We start from the raw sequence: 13,163 nt of genomic DNA on the forward strand, positions 1-13,163 counted from the left end.
GTGCACTGAAAAAGGTCTATGTACAATCTTACTAGATAACCAGAGAAATGCAACTCATACCCATCAGATAGCAAAAAATAATTTCTTTTAGTTACCTCAATGCTTTTTTTTTTTTGACAGCAAACATTCTGAAGTCTGACAAAGTGAAGATGTGAGACAATAGGAACTCTCATATTCTGCTAAGAGGAATGTAAACTGGAATGGCATCTTTATAGAACAATATGGCAGAACAGAGCTGGGAATGTGCCAATCCTACAATCTGTTCAATTTGTTACTTTTTACAAGTCTAACCTCCTTTTTGAATTGTTAAAAACGTACTTCCTCTTTTAATTATTGAAAAAAACAGCAACGTGTTAGAAGTCCCACACAGAGATGAGTTAAAACACACACAAAGAATTTTGTGACCACTTACAGTAGCTATCTGAAATCCTCTGGCTTAATGCTAAAAGATTAGTGGCAAATGTGGTCAACTTTAAACAGCCATCATCAGAATGGGAATGAATCCATGGAAGTGAGAGCATTCCACATAAATCTTCCAGAATATGATCTTCAAAAGAAGTTTTCACTACAGAAACACACAACAGGTGATTAATTATATTTTTTTCCTTAATCATATTTACCTGTATCTTTTTTTTCAATAAAAATAAATGTTCTAAAGATCAGGTGGAATTACAGCATTCAATAAACAAAGGTTCTTAATACAGAGATGATGTTCTGAGGTCTGTGAACCCAAAGAAATGAAATGTGACTTTATAAAAATATGCATCCATGCATTTTTTAGAAGGATCACAGCATTTTTCAGAAATTCTCAAAAAAATTTAATAGTTTTATAATAAATCATTTCTATTGGCTGAAAAAGAATAATAAATCAAAATATTACACAAATTTGGAACTTAGAAATTACTGAATTACTGAAATAGAACTGAAATAGAATGAGAACTAAAATCAAGAAAAAACTGCTGGGTATTCCAAATATTTGTGCATTTAGGCTGTAGGCAAGAGAGAGCCTATTTCTATACTGATGATCTTTAAAAGTTATTTTGTTCTACTGTTTATTTATACTCACCGTGAATATAAATCAGAGCATCATATATTTTCACCACTTTATCAATAATTGCCTCCAGGTCGGGCTTCTGAACAGATTCTAACAAACTCCTACAGCTCTTAAGCACTTTTGTGTAAAAATCCAAAGACATCCAAGTTACCTCTACTGAAGGTTTCTTCTTATATTTCTGTTGACTGTCCTTGAAATTATGGCTGCAGTTGAAACATTTTTAAGACACAGAATTACAATGAATTTTGTTATAGTCCAACCTAATATTGACGTAAGCCAAAAGAAATTGTGAGTATAAAACTAACATAAGTTTAAAGCAATTCAAAGTAAATATACAAATTAATTAATATGCCATTACTATTTTAAGTTTAAACTCTATGTCAGTCTAAGTCACTCTTAGGATTTGATAATTAAAATTAATCTAGGATATTAAATGTGGTATCACCAGGCTTAAAAATGACACAAGATATCCCTGCATAATTATTAACTGCCTTAAAAAACCCTTTCTTAGAAACAGGAAGAGTAGATTGCAGCCTAATCAGCTATTTCTTCAAGTTGTCTCAAATTCCAAATATAATGCCGTCTGAATTAATATAGTTTTTCTTTAAAATCCTCTTCATAACTTTTTATTGGCTAGTTAAGAGTCAGAAAATAACAACAAATGATCATGTAAAAAACTAACAAAGAGTTTTGGTCTGTAACTTGACAGTAAAAATAAGATTAAATCTTCAGAGAAGATTCACACTTGTTTTTTCTGATAGAATAATTAACTATATTAAAAATACCAAACTGAAAAGATACTTCTAACAAGTCCTAAATCCCTACTCCTATTATCAAAGGGAAATGTTCTTTTGACTAAATGTTTGACTAAAACAACATTGGCTTTTGAGTTATCTAAAAATGTGCTCTGCTACTTTCTAATCATGTATGCCCAGGAAAGTTCGTTTAGGCTTCAGACAAAAACAGTCTTGTTAGAGGAAGTAATGAAGAGGATGACCACCAGTTGACCCTCAAGCTGGACCCAGGCCATCAGAGGCTCCTCACCCCTTCCCTTGTCCTTGGAATGTACACTCTGTCTACTGGTCCCACAGTGGGAGCTGTTTCAAGGACACAGCCCTGAGAGTAATGTGTTGTTGAGACCATCTGGACTGAATACATGACTTAACCCCATTAAGTCCTCCATATAAACTTCTAAGATTCTGGAAAGTGAGTCGAGGGATCGATTTGTCTTTCACAGCTGCCTGAGACAAGTCTTGTAAGTAAGTTCCCTTATAAAACCTACCACCTACCAATCTGGAATGGTCTCTTTCTTCAGTCTCTCCTTGCCCTGTGCATATAGGACCAATTTATGAACCAATAAGCCTCAACTTCTCTAAGCCTCAATCTCTAATTTGTAAAGTAGGTATAACAGCATTTAACTTACAGAACTGTTACGAAGATTAAATAATATATGTATAGTACTTAATACAGTGCCTAGCATTGAGCAGGCGCTCAATAGAAAACAAATTTCTTTTCCATTTCACTGAAAAGTGTGCTCTAAGGTCACACAAATTGAACAAATAATGAAGTCTCCTAAAGCAATAAATCCAAATTTATTACAGACAACCCACCCCAAAAATACAAGTTGTTTTACCAGTCCATGTTTTGATGAGAACAATGAACAGTACACAGAGCAGTCAGCTGTAGGACAATAGTGATTCCTTCCAAAGTTGCAATAACAGGATTCTTTAGACTACCATATTCAAGGAAAATCTGAAGGGACTCAGCTTTCTGTTTCAGGGCACTCCATAATATGCTCTTCTTGTTCATATCCACATGTTTAATTCTGTAATTCATTATAACCATAATATAAAGGTATTTATATTTAATATAAATTTGGTTAATATAAAATTGGTTCAACTAAAACAACTTTCAGGGCTAACTGAAATATGGGAAATTTTTGATCACATTATTTGTTAACATGTTTAAGTTTATTTGTTAACATATTTTAAATTGCTGATGAATATATAACTTCAGAGATTTTCTAGATATTAAGATGTTAATTTGACAGGCAAGTAAAAACTTAAAAAATCTTTTAAGTAACCATATGTAGTCATGTTATCTTTCACATCAGAATGGACTATAAGTATTAAAATATTTTAAGCATTCCTTTGACTACCTTTAAAAAGAACAACTGCTGTTCATTTAAGCCAAAGCACTTAACTAAAAGTGATTTTAAAAGGTGAATAAAGTTTTATTAAATGACTAAATACAAACTGAATGAAGGTCATACTCCTCAGTCTGTTTTGGTGGTCTTTTGGAAGAGTTTAGAGATGAGCTGAGTCGACGCCTTTTGGCTGATATCCCATCACTATTACTGCTGAGGTTTTCCTGTTGAATTTGGCATTGAACCTCTTCAATGATTTCCATACTTTCCATTTTTAAGGCTGCATAAAGTGGGCCCAACAAATACTGAGAAAGTAAAAATAATTTCAAAAACTATGCCTTAGGAAATATGTTATTCAAAGACTGTAAAAATTCATTAGGTTATAAGTTTTCTGTTAGGGTAAACTATTTTCAGAGTCTCATGAGGTAAAAGACCTAAATTAATCTATATAATTTCACAATCTATAAATAGACACATATATGATTCTGTATCTAGAACTATGGTTCTATAGTCATAAAAGTCTTAAGACAAATTCTCTCTCTAATCTGTTTTTCTCTCGGTCAAAATGCTACGAAGTGGGGCACCTGGGTGGCTCAGTTGGGTAAGCATCTGCCATCGGCTCAGGTCATGATCCTACAGTCCTGGGATCGAGCCCTGCATTGGGCTCCCTCTGCCCCTCCCCCTGCTTATAGTTGGTCTCTCTGTCTCAAATAAATAAATAAAATCTTTATTTAAAAAAATGCTACAAAGAAAAATTCTATAAGGGAATTACTAACCTCTTCCATACTACAAATCCAGCAAGACTTACAGGTAAAATACTTACTCAAATTACTGTATATTTTATTGTACTGCCTGTCTCTCACAGTCTGAATAAGAAAAAAGGCATAATTTGGCAAGACTAGTACTAGATACCCATAGGTTTTCTAAATGTGATTGAATATAACCTGTCAAAGATAAAATCTAGGTGAGTGCTTGAAGTTTTTTCAATTAAGTTGATAACTCGTCCCCTTTTATTAATAACGCACTAAACATGCTTACACTTCACAAATTCTACTTTATAACATTCTACTCCATTGGCAGTCCATTACCAACTTAGTGAAATCCTTCTCAAATCAAAGTAAAAGTCCATAATAAGGAACCAAAGTGGATTGTGAAAAAAATCATTTTGTTCTGAATATACGTTTAAATTAGTCTATTTTCTCATGATTACATCTTACATATATGCATGCACTTACATTATAAACAAAATACATACTTATCAAGCAACCTTAAAAATGACTTACCTCTGCATCTACCTGAAATCCAAGCACATCCACAAGAACTCTACAAATGTTTCTCACATAAACCTTCCTGACTTGTAGAGCAGATTCATACCCAGCTGGCACATATTTAAGGAAATACTGCAGTAAGTGGCACAAAGCTGCTTTTAGCAAATCAGACTTAAGCCGCATAAGCACACCATCTTCAAACATGACACAGAGTTTTTCCAGCAGCATATTTAAATAGACAGGTTCAATATTTCTATAAGCTTCTGCTTCAAAGGGGAACAGTGTTCTTATCAGCTTTGATAATGGTTCTTCATAGAGTTTCAACTGGTCAGCATCCATTTCTACAAGATGTTTTAATAATCCTAAAAATGAGCTGAAGAAAGTGCTGGCTGGTTGTGCTGGTAATCCTCCAAGCTCAAAGAGTTCGGTTAAAAGGCTAATTGCTAAGGATTTAATTTTTGGACTACCATACTCTAGCAGAACACAACCTATCTGCCAAAGAAAGAGTTCTTGCCTTCTAAAAAACACAATTGCAACAATACGAATAAGAACTGTTAATAAAGTGACTTCAATAAATTCTAAATTTTGCATGTTCACGAATTGCAAAGGAGCTGGTTGTAAATATCCCACATGTTCATCTAATTGACTTAAAAATCGGCTAACTACCACTGGCCATTCCACAAAGTGTCCCACTGCATTTTTTCTGTGGAGGTAAATCACATCTTCAAAAAGATGTAGTAATTCCTTTGTCAGTACTCCGAAAATTGCAGGGCTCTTGCTTTTAAAAAGAAATAACAATGAGCAGATAACTTCACAGATTTTCTTGTGTAACATATGACAGGATGGAGTTGCTGCAATCCGCAGAAGTCTTGTTATGATCCAATTACTGAATTCTTTGAAATAAACAAAAAAGATACTAAATAAGTACATCAGAAATGCTAATTACTTTGCTAAATCCTTGATGATGCATTTTTATTTTTTTAAGATTTTATTTGTTTATTTGTCAGAGAGAGAGAGAGAGCACAAGCAGGAGGAGGGTCAGAGGGAGAAGCAGGCTCCCGCTGAGCAAGGAGCCTGATGCGGTACTCGATCACAGGACCCTGGGATCATGACCTGAGCTGAATGCAGATGCTTAACTGACTGAGCCACCCAGGCGTCCTGATTCATTTTTAAAGTATAACACTAACAAAACAGTCTAGAACATTCCCTACACAATGGAAATATGATAATTTAGTACCAATTTTGGAGTTGGACAAAGTCCTAGCTTTCCACTTACGAGTTGTGTGAACTTTTCATTTCTCTGAACCTTGGTAACTTTATCTATAAGAAGGGAATAATGAGGCTTACCATGAGGATCAAGTATGATGATATATGTGAAATTCTCAGCATAGTGCTTTAAGTTCAGCAAATGGTTACTATTATCATTCCTTCAACAAATAGTTATTGAATGCCAACTCTGTCCCAAGTGCACAAAAACAGTCCTCATGAATCTTGTAATATAGTTTCTCAAACTTAAGAGATACATTTTATATCATGACCCAGTCTACATATGCATATTTATTTTATTTAAATATGAAACAAAAGTTTCATGAGAATGTATTTATTACATGCAACGTATTATGATATTTTCTAGTCTATTATATTTTATTTTCATAACCTACTAACAGGTTGTGATCTGTTGTTTAAAAAAGTGTGTCAAAGGGGCGCCTGGGTTGTTCAGTCAGTTAGGCGTCTGCCTTTGGCTCAGGTCATGATCCCAGGGTCCTGGATCAAGCCCCGGATGGGGCTCCCTGCTCAGTGAGGAGTCTGCTTCTCCCTCTCCCTTTGACCCTCTCCCCTGCTAGTGCTCTCTCTCTCTCTCTCAAATGAATAAAAAATTTTAAAATAAAATAAAATAAAAAAGTGTGGCAAAGAATACAGACAAATAGGTATTTATAATCCAGCTTAGCAACCACTGTGATAGAAGAAAAGCAGAGCACTGTACTAACGGAGCATAAAGAAGGAGCAACTAAGCCAGTGCTAGGGCAGGCACTCAGGAGTTCTGGTCAAAAAAACTTTTTGGAGGACATGCTATTAAAGTTGAATACAGAAATTCAAGTAAAAAAATTTTAAATACTCTATTGTACAGAAACAAAAAAGATATTTGCTTTACATCTCTTTACAAGGAGGCTAATAAAGGGACAAAAGTAGTAGGAACAGTAAGGTAAAGCCTAGAAAAAAGCTTCAACATCTAGGAGTCAGCAAAATTGTTTTTAAAGGGCTAGATAGGAAATATTTTAGGTGTGAGGGCCATATGGCCTCCATGTCAACTACTCAATGATGCCTTTCTAGTAGTTACAGATAATAAGGAAATACAATAGGTAAAAGCATTGATTTTCCAATAAAACTTTGTTTACAAAAACAGGCAGCTAGCTTGTGGGCCACAGATTGCTAATGCCTGATCTAGAAGAGATTATCAAAAACAGAAGAAAGAAAACTGCTCAAATGTTCAATGGCAAATAAACAAATTTGACTATTTCTGTTCCATCCTGGGTACCTACTTCATAACAAAAGAAAATAAAGATGCATAAAACAAAACTAACCACTACCATTTTGCTCCCTTAAATTTAGAGCAAAATTTACCAAAATATGTATAAAAATCTATGTTATATTTGAGAAGAGCAGAAGAGGGTAGATTTCATAAAACCAATTGCAAATGAATGCACAAATAGCAGGACTTACCAATACAACTGCCTTTGGCCTCATTTTGCCCTTGGCTTCCATTCACATTTACAAACATAAGTGGGGAGGACTTCATTATATGTTGGATGAAATCAAGCAACATCACAGAGGTTGGCTGAGAGTCAGTTTTCTTTACAAGTTCTAGAGCAACTAAAATAATAAAAGATTCATTTTTAAGAGTCATGACAAATTAGATGGCAGTCCTTTTGTTAAAAAACTAGACTTTGGTGACCAGAATTTATTCATGATAAATTGATGGGACTAAACCCTACAATCCTTTCTAATTTTATATGTTTAATAATCATGTACATTCATCTATTATACACCCATTCACCAAATACAGATTAAGGGCCTACAATATGTCTGGCACTGTACTAAAATCTGAATGGGGAAAAAAACTTCACCTGATTAGGTGAGGGAATCAGACAAACTAATAATTTTAATACAGTATGTTAATTGCACTAATCCACAATAGAGGAAACAAGTGTCTGTGAAGATGCTGTGCATGAATTTATTCCTAGATGATGAGAATTTGGTCAGAAAGGCGAAGGGCAAGTGGTCTAAACAAGAAAAGTACCATAACAAAACATATCTTGCAAGTATTAGGTAGTCCTTTGTTATTTTTCAGCAACTTGTAATTTTATAGATTGGAAAAAGAAAGGCTAAATGATTATTGTAAATAATATCTGTGCCAAATTTGGAAGTAAGTTTATATACTGTGAGCCAAATGCTACTCTGTATTACCCCTTCCATGTAATTTTAACAGATATGACAAATGTGACACCATTTGCCAAGTTGGTAATATTTGTCTTTTAGATTGCCACAAATAAGGACACAGTTGCTTCAACGACTCACAAGATCTTATTACTTTCCACAAAGTCACCAACTCTTATAAATGGCATTTGTTTCTCAACCACTAGTTTTAAGATGTAGCTAAAACAGGTTCCACATCATTAGAAATGGCCAACTACTTTTTATCTATTATAATATCTTATATCAAAGAAGAACACCATAGCAAGCAGCAGAAAATCTATGTAACAAGCAGGAAAACAGAATTACTTTAAATGCCTAAATCACATTATGTAATAAGTTAATATTGTAAATAAGTTGCTTGAAAATAGTAACCATCATAAATACTAACTCTACATTTAAAACTACATGAAGAAAAATGCTAGCATAATGTTGTACATATGGAAAAGAAAACAATTTAACTCATAAAATTTATATAAGAAATAACTGTTTCTTACCAACATTTACATCTGTAAGTATTCGGTCAATAAACTGACATAAAATTTGTCTTGGCTTCTGTACAACTGTATTATATTCCTCTGGACTGGCACTAAAATACAAATAAAAAGTTTTTTAGCCTTAAAGAGACATTTCTAAAAAATTATCTATATTTGAATTTATCAAATGTGTTTAGTTTTAACGTTGACATTCATTGTATCCTTCCATTTAAAAGTGAAAGAAAAACCTAAATACATTTTACTGATTTAGAAGGGAAAAAACATGCTAAATGACACCAGAAGCATCCAATATGCAAAATCTAGACCTGCCCTGCCAAATATAGCAGCCATTATTTATGTAGCTATTGAGCACCTGAAACATGGTTTGTCCAAATTGAGACGTCCTTTAAGTACAAAATATACATTGAATTTTGAATATCTGGTACCAGAAAACGTATATCTCATTAATAACTTTATACTAATTACAAATAGAAATGATAGTATCTAGATATACTGAGTTACATAAAATATATTATTAAAAATTAATTTTACCTATTTTCTTTTTACTTTTTGTCATATGGCTACTAGGACATTCTTAATTATACATGTGCCTTGCATTTTATTCATATTGAGCAGTACTGATCTACAGAACATAGTTTCTTCAACAAATGAATTCCAAGGGGAAAAATAAAGAGGAGAAACCTATAACAGAGACTTACGAGCCATATCGATCAATTACAATCTATGATCCTACTATGGATTCTGATTTTATAAATACTAAAAAAAAAACCAAAAAACAAAAATAAAACTATTAGCAAACTGTATAGGACAACTGGGAAAATTTAAACACAGGCTAGATATTTGATGTTATTAAGAAATCATTCTTAGGTGTGATAATGGCATTATGGTATGTTTAAAAAGTCTTTATCCTGAGGGGGGAGGAGTTAAGATGGCAGAGCAGTAGGAGACACCGTTTTCAGCCGGTCCTCCGAGTCGAGCTGGATAGGTACCAGACCAGCCTAAACAACCACGGAACCAGCCTGAGACGCAGGAAGACGCATCTGGATCTCTACAAATGAACATCTCCAGCGCTGAGTATTGAGGTACGAAGCGGGGAGCCATGAAACCGTGCACAGATATCGGAAGATAAACGGAAGGGGGAGGGAGCCGCCGCGTTCTGGCGCCGGGAAGCGGCAGCCACTTGCACGGGGGAGCAGGCGGGCTCGAGGTCGGCACCCGCAAAACAGCAGACTGAGATCGTGAGGTGAGCCGGGTGCACGCGCCACCAGGCATCTCGCGGATCACCGGAATCCCGGTGCGCTCACTGGATCCAGACTGAGACCGGGAGATCCGGGAGCACGCGCCGGGCGGCTGGCGGCTGGCGGCATTAGAAACACAAAGGACAGAGACGCGCCGGCCCTGGAAGTGAGGGCTGGGACGCCGGGTGTGGGGCGCACATCCCGGGACGCTGCAGGGTTGAGCAGCACCAACAGAAAAAGAGTTAAAGTGGCCAGAACATTAGTAGAGAACGGGCCGCAATCCTTCTGTTCCGTGACAGAGGCTGAAATTTGGCCGCTGCTGCTCTGACTCTCAGAAGAGGCACAGCAAACCGCCAGGGAAAGCCGCCAGAGAACAAAAGCCTGGAAATACCGGCTCAGGGAGTGCCCATCCCCATCCCCCCTCGCAGGGGACACGGAGACTCTACCCAAACAGGGTTGCCTGAGTATTGGCGCGGCAGGCCCCTCCCCCAGAAGGCAGGCTGAAAAATCAAGAAGCCCACAACCCGGGCGCCTGGGTGGCGCAGTCATTGAGCGCCTGTCTTCCGCTTAGGGCGTGATCCCGGCGTTCCGGAAAGGAGTCCCTCATCGGGCTCCTCCGCTGGGAGCCTGCTTCTTCCTCTCCCACTCCCCTGCTTCTGTTCCCTCTCTCGCTGGTTGGCTGCCACATAAATAAATAAATAAAATCTTTAAAGAAGAAGCCCACATCCCTAAGATCCCTATAAAACAAGGGGCACGGCCTGGGACCCAGTCAATAATTTGGGCTCTGGAAACCCCACAACCTCTCTTCATCAGAATGACAAGAAGGAGAAGCCCCCCCCCCAGCAAAGAAAAGACAGTGAGTCTGTGGCCTCTGCCACAGAAATAATGGATATGGATGTAACCAAATTATCAGAAATGGAATTCAGAGTAACGATGGTCAAAATGATGAGTAGAATTGAAAAAACTATTAACGAAAAGGTTACTGAGAATATAGAATCCTTAAGGACAGAAATGAGAGCGAATCTGACAGAAATTAAAAATTCTATGAGCCAAATGCAGGCAAAACTAGAGGCTCTGACGGCCAGGGTCGCAGAAGCAGAGGAACGGGTTAGTGAATTGGAGGATGGGTTAATAGAGGAAAAAATGAAAATAGAAGATGGTCTTAAAAAAATCTATGCCCACGAATGTAGGTTACGGGAGATTACTGACTCAATGAAACGATCCAATGTTAGAATCATCGGCATCCCCGAGGGGGTGGAGAAAAACAGAGGTCTAGAAGAGATATTTGAACAAATTGTAGCTGAAAACTTCCCTAATCTAGCAAGGGAAACAAACATTCGTGTCCAAGAGGCAGAGAGGACCCCTCCCAAGCTCAACCATGACAAACCTACGCCACGTCACGTCATAGTGCATTTCGCAAATATTAGATGCAAGGATATAGTATTGAAAGCGGCCAGGGCAAAGAAATTTCTCACGTACCAAGGCAAAAGCATCAGAATTACGTCAGACCTGTCTACACAGACCTGGAATGAGAGAAAGGGTTGGGGGAGCATATTTAAAGCTCTTTCAGAGAAAAACATGCAGCCAAGGATCCTTTATCCAGCAAGGCTGTCATTCAGAATTGATGGAGAAATAAAGACATTTCAGAATCGCCAGTCACTAACCAATTTTGTAACCACGAAACCAGCCCTACAGGAGATATTACGGGGGGTTCTATAAAAGTAAAAAGGCCCCAAGAGTGATACAGAACAGAAAGTCACAGCCAATACAAACAAAGACTTTACTGGCAACATGGCAACGTTAAAATCATATCTCTCAGTAATCAGTCTTAATGTAAATGGTTTGAACCAACCCCTAAACGCCACAGGGTTGCAGATTGGATAAAAAGAAATGACCCATCCATTTGCTGTCTACAAGAGACTCATTTCAAACCCAAAGATGCATTCAGACTGAGAGTAAGGGGATGGAGTACCATCTTTCACGCAAATGGACCTCAAAAGAAAGCTGGGGTAGCAATTCTCATATTAGATAAATTGGATTTTAAACTACAGACTATAGTTAGAGATGCAGAAGGGCACTATATTATTCTTAAGGGAAGTATTCAACAAGTGGATATGACAATTATAAATATATATGCCCCCAACAGGGGAGCAGCAAGATACACAAGCCAACTCTTAACCAGAATAAAGAGACACATAGATAAAAATACATTAATAGTAGGGGACCTCAACACTCCACTATCAGAAATAGAACACCCTGGCAAAAACTAAGCAAAGAATCAAAGGCTTTGAATGCCATACTCGACGAGTTGGACCTCATAGATATATATAGAACACTACACCCCAGAACCAAAGAATACTCATTCTATTCTAATGCCCATGGAACATTCTCAAGAATAGACCATGTTCTGGGACACAAAACAGGTCTCAACCGATACCAAAAGATTGAAATTATCCCCTGCATATTCTCAGACCACAACGCTCTGAAATTGGAACTCAACCACAAGGAAAAATTTGGAAGAAACTCAAACACTTGGAGACTAAGAACCATCCTGCTCAGGAATGACTCGATAAACCAGGAAATCAAAAATCAAATTAAACAATTTATGGAGACCAATGAGAATGAAAATACAACAGTCCAAAACCTATGGGATACTGCAAAGGCAGTCCTAAGGGGGAAATACATAGCCATCCAAGCCTCACTCAAAAGAATAGAAAAATCTAAAATGCAGTTTTTATATTCTCACCTCAAGAAGCTGGAACAGCAACAGAGGGACAGGCCTAATCCACGCACGAGGAAGCAGTTGACCAAAATTAGAGCTGAAATCAATCAAGCAGAAACCAGAAGTACAGTAGAGCAGATCAACAGGACTAGAAGCTGGTTCTTTGAGAGAATCAATAAAATTGACAGACCACTGGCAAGACTTATCCAAAAGAAAAGAAAAAGGACCCAGATTATTAAAATTATGAATGAAAAAGGAGAGGTCACGACGAGCACCATTGAAATTGGAAGGATTATTAGAAATTTTTATCAACAGCTATATGCCAATAAACTAAGCAATCTGGAAGAGATGGAATCCTTCCTGGAAACCTATAAACTACCAAGATTGAAACCGGAAGAAATTGATTCCTTAAACAGGCCAATTAATTATGAAGAAATTGAGTCAGTGATAAACAACCTTCCAAATAACAAAACTCCAGGCCCGGACGGTTTTCCTGGGGAATTCTACCAAACATTCAAAGAAGAAATAATACCTATTCTCCTAAAGCTATTTCAAAAAATAGAAACAGAAGGAAAGCTACCAAACTCATTCTATGAGGCCAATATTACCTTGATCCCCAAACCAGGCAAAGACCCCATCAAAAAGGAGAATTACAGACCGATTTCCCTAATGAATATGGACGCCAAAATCCTCAACAAGATACTTGCTAATAGAATCCAACAATACATTAAAAGGATTATCCATCACGATCAAGTGGGATTCATACC

The 13,163-nt window shown here is 36.9% G+C and overlaps 1 protein-coding gene across 4 annotated transcripts in view; it reads right to left on the minus strand.

Moving 5' to 3' along the window:
* The window catches only part of ATR (ATR checkpoint kinase), a 103,644-nt gene that overhangs the window by 80,943 nt on the left and 9,538 nt on the right, over window positions 1-13,163 (minus strand). For 3 of the 4 annotated variants that reach the window (XR_015727884.1, XR_015727885.1, XM_045791917.2), the window contains exons 2-8: window positions 8,437-8,528; window positions 7,190-7,339; window positions 4,484-5,361; window positions 3,327-3,505; window positions 2,688-2,879; window positions 1,067-1,257; window positions 413-565 (exon numbers count right to left, since the gene is read on the minus strand). Coding sequence is in view for 2 of the 4 variants with exons in the window: in XM_045791917.2 (XP_045647873.2) it covers window positions 413-565; window positions 1,067-1,257; window positions 2,688-2,879; window positions 3,327-3,505; window positions 4,484-5,361; window positions 7,190-7,339; window positions 8,437-8,528 (1,835 nt within the window). In the remaining 2 variants the exon portion in view is untranslated. Of the gene's footprint in view, window positions 1-412; window positions 566-1,066; window positions 1,258-2,687; window positions 2,880-3,310; window positions 3,506-4,483; window positions 5,362-7,189; window positions 7,340-8,436; window positions 8,529-13,163 lie in introns of those variants that run through there. The other variant, XM_045791918.2, reaches the window with a different exon arrangement.

The sequence above is a fragment of the Ursus americanus genome, chromosome 20, assembly GCF_024610735.1.
Source record: "Ursus americanus isolate L20-20 chromosome 20, mUrsAme1.1.p, whole genome shotgun sequence".
Classification (NCBI taxonomy): domain Eukaryota; kingdom Metazoa; phylum Chordata; class Mammalia; order Carnivora; family Ursidae; genus Ursus; species Ursus americanus.